Below are 13,078 nucleotides of genomic sequence, written 5' to 3'. Positions count from 1 at the left end.
TCTACTGACTAGTAGCAAAATCTCGCAACTGGTATCAAGGTTTTACTTGTAATAAAAATGCTAACATTTAGACTTTATTGATTATTCAGCTTTCACATTGTCTCCGTGCTGTTCAGTGTTAATATTTGTTATGATACTATAATTTGAAGGCAAGGCAATCAGTCTATAATGACTTGCTTGGCAATTGAGACAGTAATCCTGACAAAGAGAATAGATTTTGACCCTCAAAACTACAGCATAACACATGAGTCATTCAACAGATAGAGTATGATGTTACAACATGATGCTGCAGAGGCACAGATCAATATACAAAAGCTACAGATGGAAACGAAAATTGCCCAGAGATGAATGAGGTGAGGCCTTAATGCTGCGCAAAATGTCAGAATAATAAAAGATGTGTATATACAGCATCAGTGAGTCACTTTCTAATGACTGCAGGGTCAAATATCAGCATGAGCTGATCTCTCTCTCCCTATGTCTCTTTTTCAAACACCTGGCTTGTTAGTAAAAAGTGAGGAGAAAAGAGGACAAAGAATAATCATGATCTTGAGATGTGGATCCAAGTTTGGTGTGAAGCACATGAGACTGCCACAAATAATGGACGTCAACAATCTTTTGACATCCTCAGCGTTCATTGTGACGAGGCTGTCAGGCTACTTGACAGAGGATTATAATGAGAAATGAATGGAAATGTGTTGTCAGCGATAGGAGATATTGCACATAATGAGTAACATTTACATTCTTACAGATGTAGATACATTTGTCCTTTTCATTGCTTTATTTTTTCTCTTTCATTGCTTTACACATTTTCTGAAGCAAAGAGATTCTGTTTTTGAAAATAAGTAAAACATTTTTGTTTACATATAGTTCTGAATATGCAGAAAAATGAGGTCTGACCTTTGAAAATATGATTAAAATGAAAGTGTGTTTGTAGGAGCCCTGGACTGCTCTCCACCAGGATTTCTGTCATCTGTCTTATGCTTCCATCTGCTGGTAGGTGGTGTTAAACACTACTCCGTGCCTGACTGGTACAGATCAACATTTCCCCTTTGATGAGCCCAATAAAATGTCTGGCAAAAGAAACAATGCTTTAAGTCAGTGGTTCTCAAATTTTTTTGCTTGTGACCCCTTAACATGAAATAATGTCTACTTGTGACTCCTCGACACAGGTTGCATTTCCATGAGTTGTGGGCAGTTCAATCGAAGAGTGATTTTCCCTTCTCATAAAAAGGTAACAATTTGTGTGGCAGAAATGTATTATTTTCTACCTCAGGCATTCTGTGACCCCTTAGATTCATATGGCAACTGCTTGTGGGGGTTCCCGAAGTACGGGACAAATAAAGTAAAAAACAGTTTATAGAGTTTAATTCATCCAGATGCATTTTATTTGATCTTAATTGAACGTCATCCCTCTCTTTCACTGTCTGTAACGTCTCTCTCCTCTTTCATCTGACGGAGATAAAGAGAAACAAAACTAATGACAATTTTTGCTGTTACAAAATTTGATAGAAATTGGGAAAACAGTGCCACCTTGCAGCAAACTGATCACAGAATTATGTAAAACGCCTCTGGGAAAAAGTGCATCACACATGTGCATGCCTGTGGCCTGTTTTTTTTTTTTGTGTGTGTGTTTAATGATGTCTGTCAAGGCAACTACTGTGTTTTTTTGTGCATTTATTCATCTTTGTACTTATGTCTTTCCCTTTTCTTCCATTGGAAGTCTGTTTTAGTTAAGTTAGCACTGTGTAAAAGCCTTTGGTATGAGGACACTTTTGGACTGAAACGCATAATTTAAGAGGTTAAGTAAGTGTTGTGTGACTGTTGCTATGTAAACCACGCTAAAAGTACTAAATTAAGCACCTCGAGTCTTGTCAAACACCTCAGTGCAAATGAAACCATTAAAGGATGAAGAGTGAATCGGAGAAATAGCTAACAATCCTGGTTGAATTAACACAGAACAAAGCATGTTGTTCATCTTCTCTGCCTCTTTAGGTGCTACAGTCTCATTTCAGAAAATGAAGCCATTTTATTAAATGTGTGAGCTCCATAACTATAATGGTGGTGAGACGCAAAAAAAAAAAAAAAAAAAAAAAAAAAAAAAAAAAAAAATCAAGAGAAGATTGTTGAGATTATACTTTCTCAAAACAGCTCTGTAAAGTGTTTTGTTGGATATTGTCTGTGATCACAATTCATTATCTGCCGACTCATTTTTCTCTTTTGTATTTTATCACTGCAAAAAAGAAAAAAGGCTGACACAAAGGACCTATTGTTCTTTGAAATGTAATACTGGCAGTGTAAACCCACCAGGTGTCAGTGCTGTGCAGCATTTCACAGACAGGTCCGGGTGGCTATGGTGGTCACAGTTACATTCCTCTTGGTATAAACACACTAAATTGACGGATAAATAATAGGAATGTAAAACAGCTTAAAAATGTGTGTCAAATCTGCATGATAAACTCTGTATGTACATGTTTTCCTGTCTGTGCAGGATTATCTGGTATACAAAAAAATAATTTGTGTTTTCTTGAACATATTAAAGATGTAAATATGATTTGACTAAAATCTTACTAATCTTACTATCTTACTCTCCCAAAGCCCAGAGTAGAATAGTCTTGGCTGGACCAGCAAAATATTCAGAGCAGATGTTCAGGCCAGTGTTTAAAGGCTGAAGGTCAGTAGCACTTGATGTGCTTTTGAGTGAATGCTTTTAAGTTAACAAAAGGATTGTTTAGTGTGCTTGTCTTGTTGAGAAAGAGAGGGGTAGAAAAGAAAGCGCTGGGTGGATGTGAGCTTGTATAATTTGTATTATTTTATGAGGAACTGATAAATGCCTGTTTATGTTTACACTACGTGATTTTTATTGTCGAGTGGCATTTGCTTTGTTTTGAAAATAGCCCAAATTTCATTTCCTGTGTAATTGCAGTTTTTTGAAGCGTCTCTCTTAAAAAAAAAAAAAATTAGAATACATATTTGAAAAAAAAATAAATAAAATTAAACACATTTCATTTAAAACGTACTATTTATGTAGTGTTATGTTGATTTGATTATACTCCCATTACTTTCAGTGTTTATATTTTGAAGGGACATTTCATATGGTGAAAACACATTATGATGTCTTTAGGACTCAAGGCCAGGGAATAGGACATGACTTGAGACTTAGAAAATGACAAAGCACAAAACTAAACAAAGGGCATATTATAAATGCACTTCCTCCATCGCCAGGATGATTTAAAACAGTCTTCTTTCAGATGTTTTGTTTATGATTGTGGCGCAGACTTGTTATATAACATGTCAAAATAATACAGTCAACCCAAGGCTAAGTGTCTGCTTTTTGTGATACACTAAGGATAAGCCAAGGTCACATACTGCAAGGTTTTTTTTAAACTGTTTGACAAGGTTCTCATTAAAAATCTTTAACGGCACTTATGACTATTACTTTCCATATTCTAGACCAATATATTCCCACTTATGTGTAAACAAACAATTTATGTGGAAAGACTACATTTGATCTCTGCTGATCCAGCAATGTTTTACTCTGAGATTCATGATTTCACCCCCACTTAGGCTTAGATGGGATTTCACTTTAAACTTGTAAAATAAAACTATAATCAAAGCATTCTAAGATTATAGCTACAACTAGTAGCTATAATCAAGTTCTCTACTGCACATGATATCGTGTCTTTCAAAACCATCAGTTTTTGTCAGAGACACTTGAGTACATCAAGATCTAGTACCATTTGCTGATTAGACACTTTGGTGGAATAGGTTCTGCTCCCCAGGGTGCTCTTCAATTAAATAAAATGCATCTTTTTGACTTTGTGTTCATCAAATTGTCAAGAATTAGTAAAGCTAAATCCCTGACCCTACCATGTTCTACTCTTTGCACGTGTCAACACTTAATGGACTTTCATCTTTACCTGTACCCTGCAGCAGCATGTACAGGATGGATGTAAGGTGATGGTGAATCCAAAATAACATTAGGACCCTGGACTGTCTGGAGACTCCTGCCAGGAATCTTAACAGCACATCGCAGGAGTGGCAGTAAAAGCCTGTGGAGAAGCTTCTGTTGTGAAAGCAAAGTATTTCTGGCAATATTTTTGGGAGATTTTTCAATGTGGTTCACAAAGGCTAGTTAAGAGCCAAACCTTACCAGGATTTGTGACCAATTTGGAGAGCTGTTCAGAGAACGGTATGTGGGTTACGGACTTAATGTTGGACCTGCTGTGTCGTAGAAACTAGAGCCTCAGTTTTTTTAGCTGTTCAGTTGTCAGTTTATATGTACAATTGGGTGTTGCCAGCATAGCAGTAGAGAGATAATGCATGAAAAACAAATTAGGACATTTCTGCCAAATGGACAGGAAGTAAAGTTTGTCTGTCCAGGAGCCAGAAACTGTCAAGTTGTCATTAAAGAAGTTGAGGAAGGTGTGATGGTTTTTAGTGTCAAATGCAGCATTCAGCCCAGAAGAATCATGATGATAAGCTGCCTTTAGGAGATAATTTGTGATCCTGGCCAGTGGTTTCTTAATGCTGTGTGGGTGAGACAAATCCATGGATGGCACAACCTGGTGTTCCTTTTTGTGGTAATGGTATCACTGACTTGAATTTAGTACATTCTAAAATACAGAGTTTGCAGTGTTTGTGGGTGGGAAGCCAGTGAGGGATCTCTTGGTTGTTGCTGCACTGGCAACTCAAACAGGTTAGCCACAGCACCTGCACAGATGAGGGTGGGCTGTGGGAAGGATTGCGTGAACCTCTTGCTTGCTAGGTCTTTCATGAAACTCCTCACTGGTAGGAGAAAGGACACCATGTGTCATGGAGGCAGCACATGTCTATCAACTCCTTCCTTAGATCTAGTCTTACTGCCTTTATGTTTTATGTAAAGAACTTTGAATTGCCTTGATTTGATTATTTTCAATGAAACCTTCCCCCCCCACTATTCCAAAGGCTCCTTGAAATGTCACAACTGGCTATGGTCATCAGTATTCCAAAATTAATTTGCATGCTGGATTTCGGGACGATGCAATGTTGAATCCTCTGGACTTTTCATGTCATTTAGGGATGAGGCATACATGTACATTGAGCCAGGATTCGGTCCTCTGAAGGCCACATGAAGCATGCTGCATCCTTGAAGAGAGACCCTGAAATGGAAGCCTAATAAATCCAGATTGCTGCGTCCATCATAGTGTCCTATTAAGAATTCATATGTCATTTAAGTTAAATGGATCCAGCATTACCTACAATATTACTGCCAAATTGAAAAGTAAATAGGGATCCAGGTGGTTAGACTACACAAAATGCATATTAAATTAGAAATGTGCTTTTTACTTTTCATGTTAAATTACTTTTGAATACAGGAAATGAGTTCCCTATTTTTAATCTGTATACTGAAATTGACTTTGTGAATTTCTCTCTTAGGGAGCAATAATGTTTTAAAGATTTGTGTCAATATTCTTCATGGTGTTTGTTTTGTGACTGATTAGTTCTTAATTATTTTTATTAAGCCATCCATTTATTGACCAACCTGATGAATTTGTAAGTGCTTTAATTACTCCCCCTTTCTAGTTTCTAATTAAATACTGATTGCAATGGTTTAGTTGCTCTATAACCATTTGCAAAGCTCTGGAGGGCCTTCAAACTAAACTTAGTCATGTTTAGGTGTCAAGCAGAAGACACAGGAAATAAAGGTGTTGGACACACATGCAGGAACAGAGACAGAGCTGGTACAGCTCAACGATTGAATAAAAAGACAATATACAAAAGGCTTACAGGAATGGTCAGGCAGGCAAGGGTCAAAACCAGTAAAGGTAGTCCAAATCAGGCAACCAAGTCCAAAGGAGCAGGCAGGAAATCCAGAGTCCAATAAACAAGCAGAAAGTCCAAAACATACTTGGGATACTGGGACAAAGACCAATTGGCACTAAACAAAAGAAACACACAGACTTAAATACACTCAAGTGAGGGGAGAAAACAAGACACAGGTGAAACCAATCAGGGCAAGGCAAACAATCAAAGACAGGAAGCAAAACTACAAGACACATGAGGGAAGGAGAATGTTTCAAAATAAAACAGGAAACATCAATAGAAAAGATGAAACTAAGGAAAAACAAAACTAAGAAGCAGAACAGGACATGACATTTTAGAAAATATCTAACACATGTTAATTATTAATTTGGGGGTTTGGATAGTTAATTCCAGGGGTGCACACATAATAATGTGATATGGATATGTGATTCTAGATAATGACCAAAGCAAATACTCTGAACAAAATCAGTTTGATTGTATATTATTTGGTGCGCATTTAACATCAGCAATCATCATCATTATTTAATTATTATTATTATTGTTGTTGTTGTTGTTGTTTCATAACACAAATAACCATCATCACCTAGCACAACAATCAACGTTGCAAAGTATTTGCAAGTTAAATGAACAGACAACAATGAATGGGAAAGAAAAATAAAATACATAAAAGAATCCCACATGGCATACGCACTAAATAATTAAAAGTGGGACTGAAACAGAAGCCAGAGCATTGTTGCAGTAAGTTTGCAGGGAGAGTGTGTGATTTGATGAGGTGGATGGTGGGGTGTTGGAGAGAGGGGAGGGCCAGCCGAGCTGCTGCTGTTGCGACGTCACTCAGACCGCTGACTGACTGAGCTCCAGGCTTCAGGCTCAGTCTGTGGCCAGTAGCAGCAGAGGCGGTGGGGAGGAGAGGTACATTTGATCCACTTCTTTATTTCCTCCCGTGGCAGGGAGAACAAAAGACGAACAACTGCATGATCAGAGGCAGCAGTTCTCCTTCATCTCGACTGCAAGCCAGGCTAGCTTGATGCTCCGTTCAGCCTGCTAGCCTTTGTGGCAGGGCTGTCCATGCATCCAAGGAGCCCCTAAGCAACCCCTAAGGCTGGGAGAAGCCTCGGCTTTTTTTGCCTTGACAGTCTGCAGAAAATATTCTCCGAGTGGGCAGACAGCAGCATCCTTATCAGCTTCATTGCGCACCCAGAAAGCGGATTTCCAGTGAGGAGCATCATCGCCTGGGTACGGTTACACGTCGTCGCCTGTCTGCAACCTCCAGCTTGACAGGACCAAGAGGCGATTGATGACTAATATTCTTTCAAGATAAGCTACAATGTTGCGCACCACGGCCAACATGTTGGCAACAGGGTTGCTTTTCTTGGGATTGTTGCACAGTTTGGAAGTAATCGCTCCGGGAAGGGCTATTGATGGTAAGCAGAGCTGAATTAAGGATAACCATAGTCCTTTATAAAATGTTTAGAAAAACTATATAAGTGTGTGCATGCCGATTATCACAGGATTTATTGTGTTTTGTGTCTGCATGCAAGAAGAGTAGACTGTGCCCCGGAGGGAATGACTGCTCGATTGAGTGAAGCAACGTGGAGGGGATGAAACCGAGGCGAGACAATTAAAAAGCGGTCTTTTGTTTCTGTCTCTCAGTGCCACATGTGAATATTGCAATGTCACAGCAGTGATCGCACATTCCCTCCTGCCGTCCGCTGGATACAGTCGCTCTCACACATTTACACTGGAATTCAGTGATGAAATTGTAGCATAGGCCCCAATAACCACTTATTTTCAGATCGATGTATTAATTTTTTTATATTGGTAGAAGCAGTCAGATACATTAGTTTCTATTTCTTAAGTGACAGAGAGGCAATTTTTTTATTTGTGTCATGTCTTTAAAAATGTCAGCTTTGGAGCCTTCTGCGGAGCTGTAGTGTATCTAATGTATCTGGGCTTCAGTCAGTTCACGTTCAACAGATTCTACTGAGTGGTGTGCTGATGTGATGACAGTAGTCCTGCTATTCCTCAATCAAATAATGCTGTAATATTTTTATTACTCTGATGGAGAATTAAAGTGTTTGTGGTTTTTTATCTCTTGCTGGAAAGTGCACACTGTTGCTGAATGATGCTTTATTAGAACAATAGACCCATCTATGTTTATTATTTGTAATCACTACACCTAGTTCCCTCTTCTGTAAGCTCAGATGTTTAGTGCTGTCATCAGCAGGCATGTGTAGCACTGCATCACTGTTGTGTATCAGTAGGATTGTTCAGTTTATCACCTGGGCTGCACAGGCTAGGACCCCTGAATGCCAACAGTCATATTGTGATCTGCAGGCAGACAGTAAGCAGTTCAAAACAGCTACGACCTTGTGAGCACACACCTTCACAGACTGGAACAACTTCTGGAAACTATTAAGCCTCACAGTCTTCACTCATGCACTCCTCTGTTTGGTAAGAAAGGAAAAGGGCGTTATCAAAGAGGAGTTACTGCAGACAGATTTGTTCAATTCTTTGCTGGTGAAAAGAGAATGTGAATTTATTTTTGCAAAGATATAACGCCTCTCAATTATTTTGGGGAATGTCTGACCTGTGTATGAAATTATTAGATTATTATTAGATGACTTTTACTGGAAAGAAAATGTTTCCAGTAAGGAGCACTAGTTGCTGTAAAGCTAATCAGGGTTCTAAATTTGACATTTCACTAAATTCTGTGGGACTTTTAACTTGCATGACTGATTTAAACCACAAGCCGCATTGTGTGAGATTCATCGTCAAGCCATAAATGCTTCCCTCTGCCTTTGAAGTGATCTCATTGCACTTGGCAATCTAGTGCTGTGAGGTTCTTACGGAGCAAAATCCACATAAATTACCACCTTGAAGATAGACTTGGATAGCCTGCAATCACCTGCAGTTTCTCACTCCTCCTCGGTCTACAGCAATAGCTGAGAAATCCTGCCTTAAAGCAAATAGTTTCTGCCTCGATGCACTGTTATTGTTTTTAGTGAAATTTTCCTCCCTGTCAGTCTTAATGCCTTGATTTGATGAGTCAGCCTTGTGCAGTATACGCCAAACCTTAGCTTTACTTGCTGTGCTTCACAGAACCTCTCAAGGATACATATTGCAATTTGTTTACAGTTGACATGGCCCATATGTAAATCAGTTAGACTGAATGTGAGATTTACCCAATAACTTGTTACTGGGTGCCTGTAATTCTAACACCCACATTTTGAAACCAGCCTTACCAGACCTTAGCCAACATGTCACTTGTTGTATAGGGAGCTAGAGTGCATGTAGCTAAATTGCTTTTTTAACCTCTTTGATTGCCTCTTTGATTTTTAGGGCCCTTTGAACCACATATGTTGCTAGTAAAGTTTTTTTCAGACTTGCCTGGAACTCTTCTTTTTCCATTTTCTAGAACTTTAAAGATTTTCTCTCACTGTCTCAGTACTGTAGCCAGAGCAAAGACCCCAGTCCACCAGCAAACCCTGAGTTTAATTGGGTCTAAACTGCTCTTTGTTTCCGAGAGGAGACCTCCACGAACAGTCTAAAATTGTTCAGAAGGTGCTGCTAATTGGGGCCCCAGTGGAAAAGGCCCCAATGAAAGAATTCACATCAGTCCACTCCATGAAAGTACTATAACGTCTTTGCCAACAGAGATCACTGGATCTCAGAAATGGACAGTGCTATTCGCCAAGGCTTTTAGTGGTGAACACCTTCAATGGAATATAAAAATGGAGAAATGTGTCTGAGATTGAGATGGGGATAGCTGGAATCCTTTCAACTTGAATAATTTCTATTTTTTTCATGCAGTCATCATTTAAATATTTTTTTGAAGTAAGTCTTCTGTATATGAAATGCCTGGTTCCTCAAGTCTTGTTTCTTATTTTGCAATTTTCTTCCCTTAAATGTTAAACTTCTTGATAGATGATAGAAGTAGCACAGACTCCTTTCCCTTTTAATTAACTCACCATCCAGTGCTTCTCTTCTCCTGGCACTTTTCGCCTGTGGACTTCGCTGCTGTAACATTTGGTGGAGGCCTTAGAACTGGCCCAGCATTTGGCTGTTATTGGTGTGATACTGCCATCACAATGACATCCACATGGCCAAAAGGTTACCACTTTACTGTTTACTGACAAGTGAGGGTAATATAGAAAACAGAGTACATTTGTTTGGTCCTTGTTGCTGTTGACCCCATGTCACACAAGCAACAGTTAAAAGCGCATGTAGAAAAGCAGTTCATGTAAATAACAGAGGAAGAGTATATTTAACACTGCTATGAATATGTGGTCTAGATCAGTATATAACTAAGAGTGTTGGATTGGTTGCTACTTAAATACCTTATATGACACTGAAAACCAGCCACAACTGCATAACTGAGCAGATATAAAATCCAGTACTTTGGTCAGCAGCTTTTCCTGGGGAAAACAACTCAGAGGCTAAGTAAAGTTCAGTCACATTATTACACTGATGGTTTATGTGGCTAAACAGTAATTCTGTACTGCTGTAACTGTAGATTTCCAGCTGGCACAAGACTTAACATCAGACAATACAATTGAAAATAGAAGTGCGTAATACCTGAAATCTTAATGTCCTCGAGGTATTCATTTATAATGGTCACTGTATAACTGTCTCCTGGCTCCAGCTTTATATTGAATGGACAGATAGAAGAGTGGTATTGATCTTCTCATCTAACTTTGAGCAATAAAGTCAGTAGACGTATTTCACAAAAAATGTTGGACTATTTTTTTTTAACTGGCAGCAGTAAGATGCTCACAGTTCATTCTGTTCATCTCATATCAGAAATTAAAAATGTTCATATAAACGACACATTTTTCATAATTACCTGAAAACACTGCTGAAGTCTTTTAAAAGCTGACATTTCTTATCACTAAAGTGCTCTGGGCACATGTGACCAGGCTTGTCAGAACAGCCCTGTGACCCACTTTAAAGTTGTGATCCACTGATTGAGATACACTATCTAGATGGAGCTATTTAAGGACTGGAGATCGGTCTCAGGAGGTGCTTTGAAAGGGTATAAGCAGAAACTTGCTAGGTGATATCATAAACACGCACATGTACTGTATAATCACAATACATTAGCCAGAAACGTTTGACACCACAGCTATCAATAAGGATAGAAAAAAAATCACTGGTGAAAGCAGGCTCAGAAAAATGCTAAGAAGTCTGCCAGAAGATTTTTTGATTTGTAGCTTAAACCAGTTGCTGAGGTGGAGACTGTGTTGACTGGACAATCTGTCTTTTTGAGTAGTTATTATCTCTCTCGGGACAAAATGGCAGAAATCCTTCCAGCACAATGACCAAAGGTTTAACATTACTCCAAGGACAACACCAAGGAAGAAAACACATTTTTTTTCTCTTCTTTCTACATTGGGGAGTGTAGAAACAAGTCCACTGAAATTATATTAATAGGAAAACAGAGAATAATAAAACACTGAGAGCAGACACCTGAATATGCTAAAAATATGTTTGTATGAGAGCAGGATTTGTGGGTAGTGGTGATAAGTTGCCGACAGCACCATAGTACTAATATAGTATACAGAGTTCTGACTGCAAGTTAGATTGACAATTATCTGTCAAACACTGTAAAAACAAATCATAACTGTGTTTGAGGCACATACCTGGGATTGAACGCCAATCCCTGCGGTGGCGGGTTTACTCCTGCACCATCAGGACTCCCATGGTTTTTAATTAATCCACAGTTATTATATCTGTCTGTGTGGTACAGTGGGGTGAAACACCAATAACGCCTTTGGTTGACCGTACAAATGTTGTCTAACTTTATTAATAAGTACAAAAATATATATTTACCTTATTAAGGTTTATGGTATCTAGTCAGCTGATGACTTTTTAATTGTGTACCAGCAACAGCCAGTTGATAAACACATATAAAAAAAAAACATGCTGAAATGTGCAAATTTCAGCTTTAAACCTGCAACAACAAATATTTTTTTTGGCCACTTGGGGGCAACGGAAACCAGCTGTGAACACTACACAGACATATTATTACCTTTAATGTTGATATGGCAAATTCGTCAGCAAAAAGTTGCCTATTAACACATCCAGCAGGAATGGCGTAACCTTAGCATTTATTTGGCGTGATGTCAACTCTCACTGTGAGAGCAGTGAAACTCAGACATAGTGTAATTCTGTCATCTTGAAGGGGTTCATCACACTTGCCATGTTGTTTTTATACCGACATCAACAGTGGTGCAACTTTATTGTATTTCTTTTATTTTTGACTGTATATAATATACCTAAAGTAACTTTACATTGAAGTAACAGGAACCCATGTTCACTGTTTAACACAGAGGCCAGGCTGTGTCAGGGTGACTGTGTTGACCCATTCACACTGACAGCAAGCATGGGTTTAAATTGCTCCTCAGTCTGAAAGGCCTGTTTGTGTTGATGACTTGGACATCAAGCTGTGACCCTGATTTGTCAGGTTGTTCTTGCGCAGTGCACAATGGAGGCTATATCGCTTAATCATGAATAAATTCAAATCATTAATGTACTTGATAAAATTCATAAAATTCATATTACTTGCCTGTTGCAAACATTTTTGAGTTCCAATTCCAGATAGAAATTGTATTTTTTTGTTTCCAATCTTGGTTTCTCCACCAGATAAACTACAGTCTATTTTCAGCAACACAACAAATACATTAATTCACATTCATTTAAGCCTCTGCTACAGAGTTTTTTCACTGACATCCATTCTTTTCAGGGACAAAAGTATGACAGAGCAGACTCGCACCTATTTTAGATTGATTCCTGTAGTAAGATAATTTAACCAAAGAAACAGACCTAATTTTTCTATTCCGTACTTCCTGATAGTATGTATCTAGCCTTCACAATTCAACATCCCATATAGGAGTCCCCACAGATCCATCCTGTTGAACCTTTCCAGACTGCAAAACTCTGAAATTAGTGGTCATGCTTTCCACATGCAAACAATACATCTACAGCGACACACACGCTCAGTCACATCAGCATCAAGGGTCACTATTCATGTAACTGTGATTTAGATTTATTCCCAAACTTCTAATCCTAAACACAAAGTATCCAATCATAACCTTAACATAAACCTAATTGTAACATTAATCCCTCAAGCAGGCATTCACCCGTTAAATCTCCTCACATGGCCTCTAGTGTTATTTCTGCCTTCCGCCTGAGCAAAAACACAGCATGGGTGAGAGATGGTTGTGGTCACTACTTAACATTTTAAGGTGATATCACATCCAGTAAATCTCTACAA

The 13,078-nt window shown here is 38.6% G+C and overlaps 1 protein-coding gene across 3 annotated transcripts in view; it reads left to right on the top strand.

Moving 5' to 3' along the window:
- Nucleotides 1–6,611: 6,611 nt before the first annotated feature.
- Nucleotides 6,612–13,078, top strand: part of LOC122888184 (low-density lipoprotein receptor-related protein 1-like) — a 94,710-nt gene continuing 88,243 nt past the window's right edge. For 2 of the 3 annotated variants that reach the window (XM_044222275.1, XM_044222255.1), the window contains exon 1: nucleotides 6,613–7,226. In XM_044222275.1, coding sequence (XP_044078210.1) covers nucleotides 7,130–7,226 — 97 coding nt within the window. In that variant the 5' untranslated portion in view covers nucleotides 6,613–7,129. Of the gene's footprint in view, nucleotides 7,227–13,078 lie in introns of all 3 variants that reach the window. The other variant, XM_044222265.1, reaches the window with a different exon arrangement.

Source organism: Siniperca chuatsi, linkage group LG2 (assembly GCF_020085105.1).
Source record: "Siniperca chuatsi isolate FFG_IHB_CAS linkage group LG2, ASM2008510v1, whole genome shotgun sequence".
NCBI lineage: Eukaryota > Metazoa > Chordata > Actinopteri > Centrarchiformes > Sinipercidae > Siniperca > Siniperca chuatsi.
The sequence above is the reverse complement of the archived record's forward strand: the minus strand, read 5'-3'. Positions and strand labels throughout refer to the sequence as shown.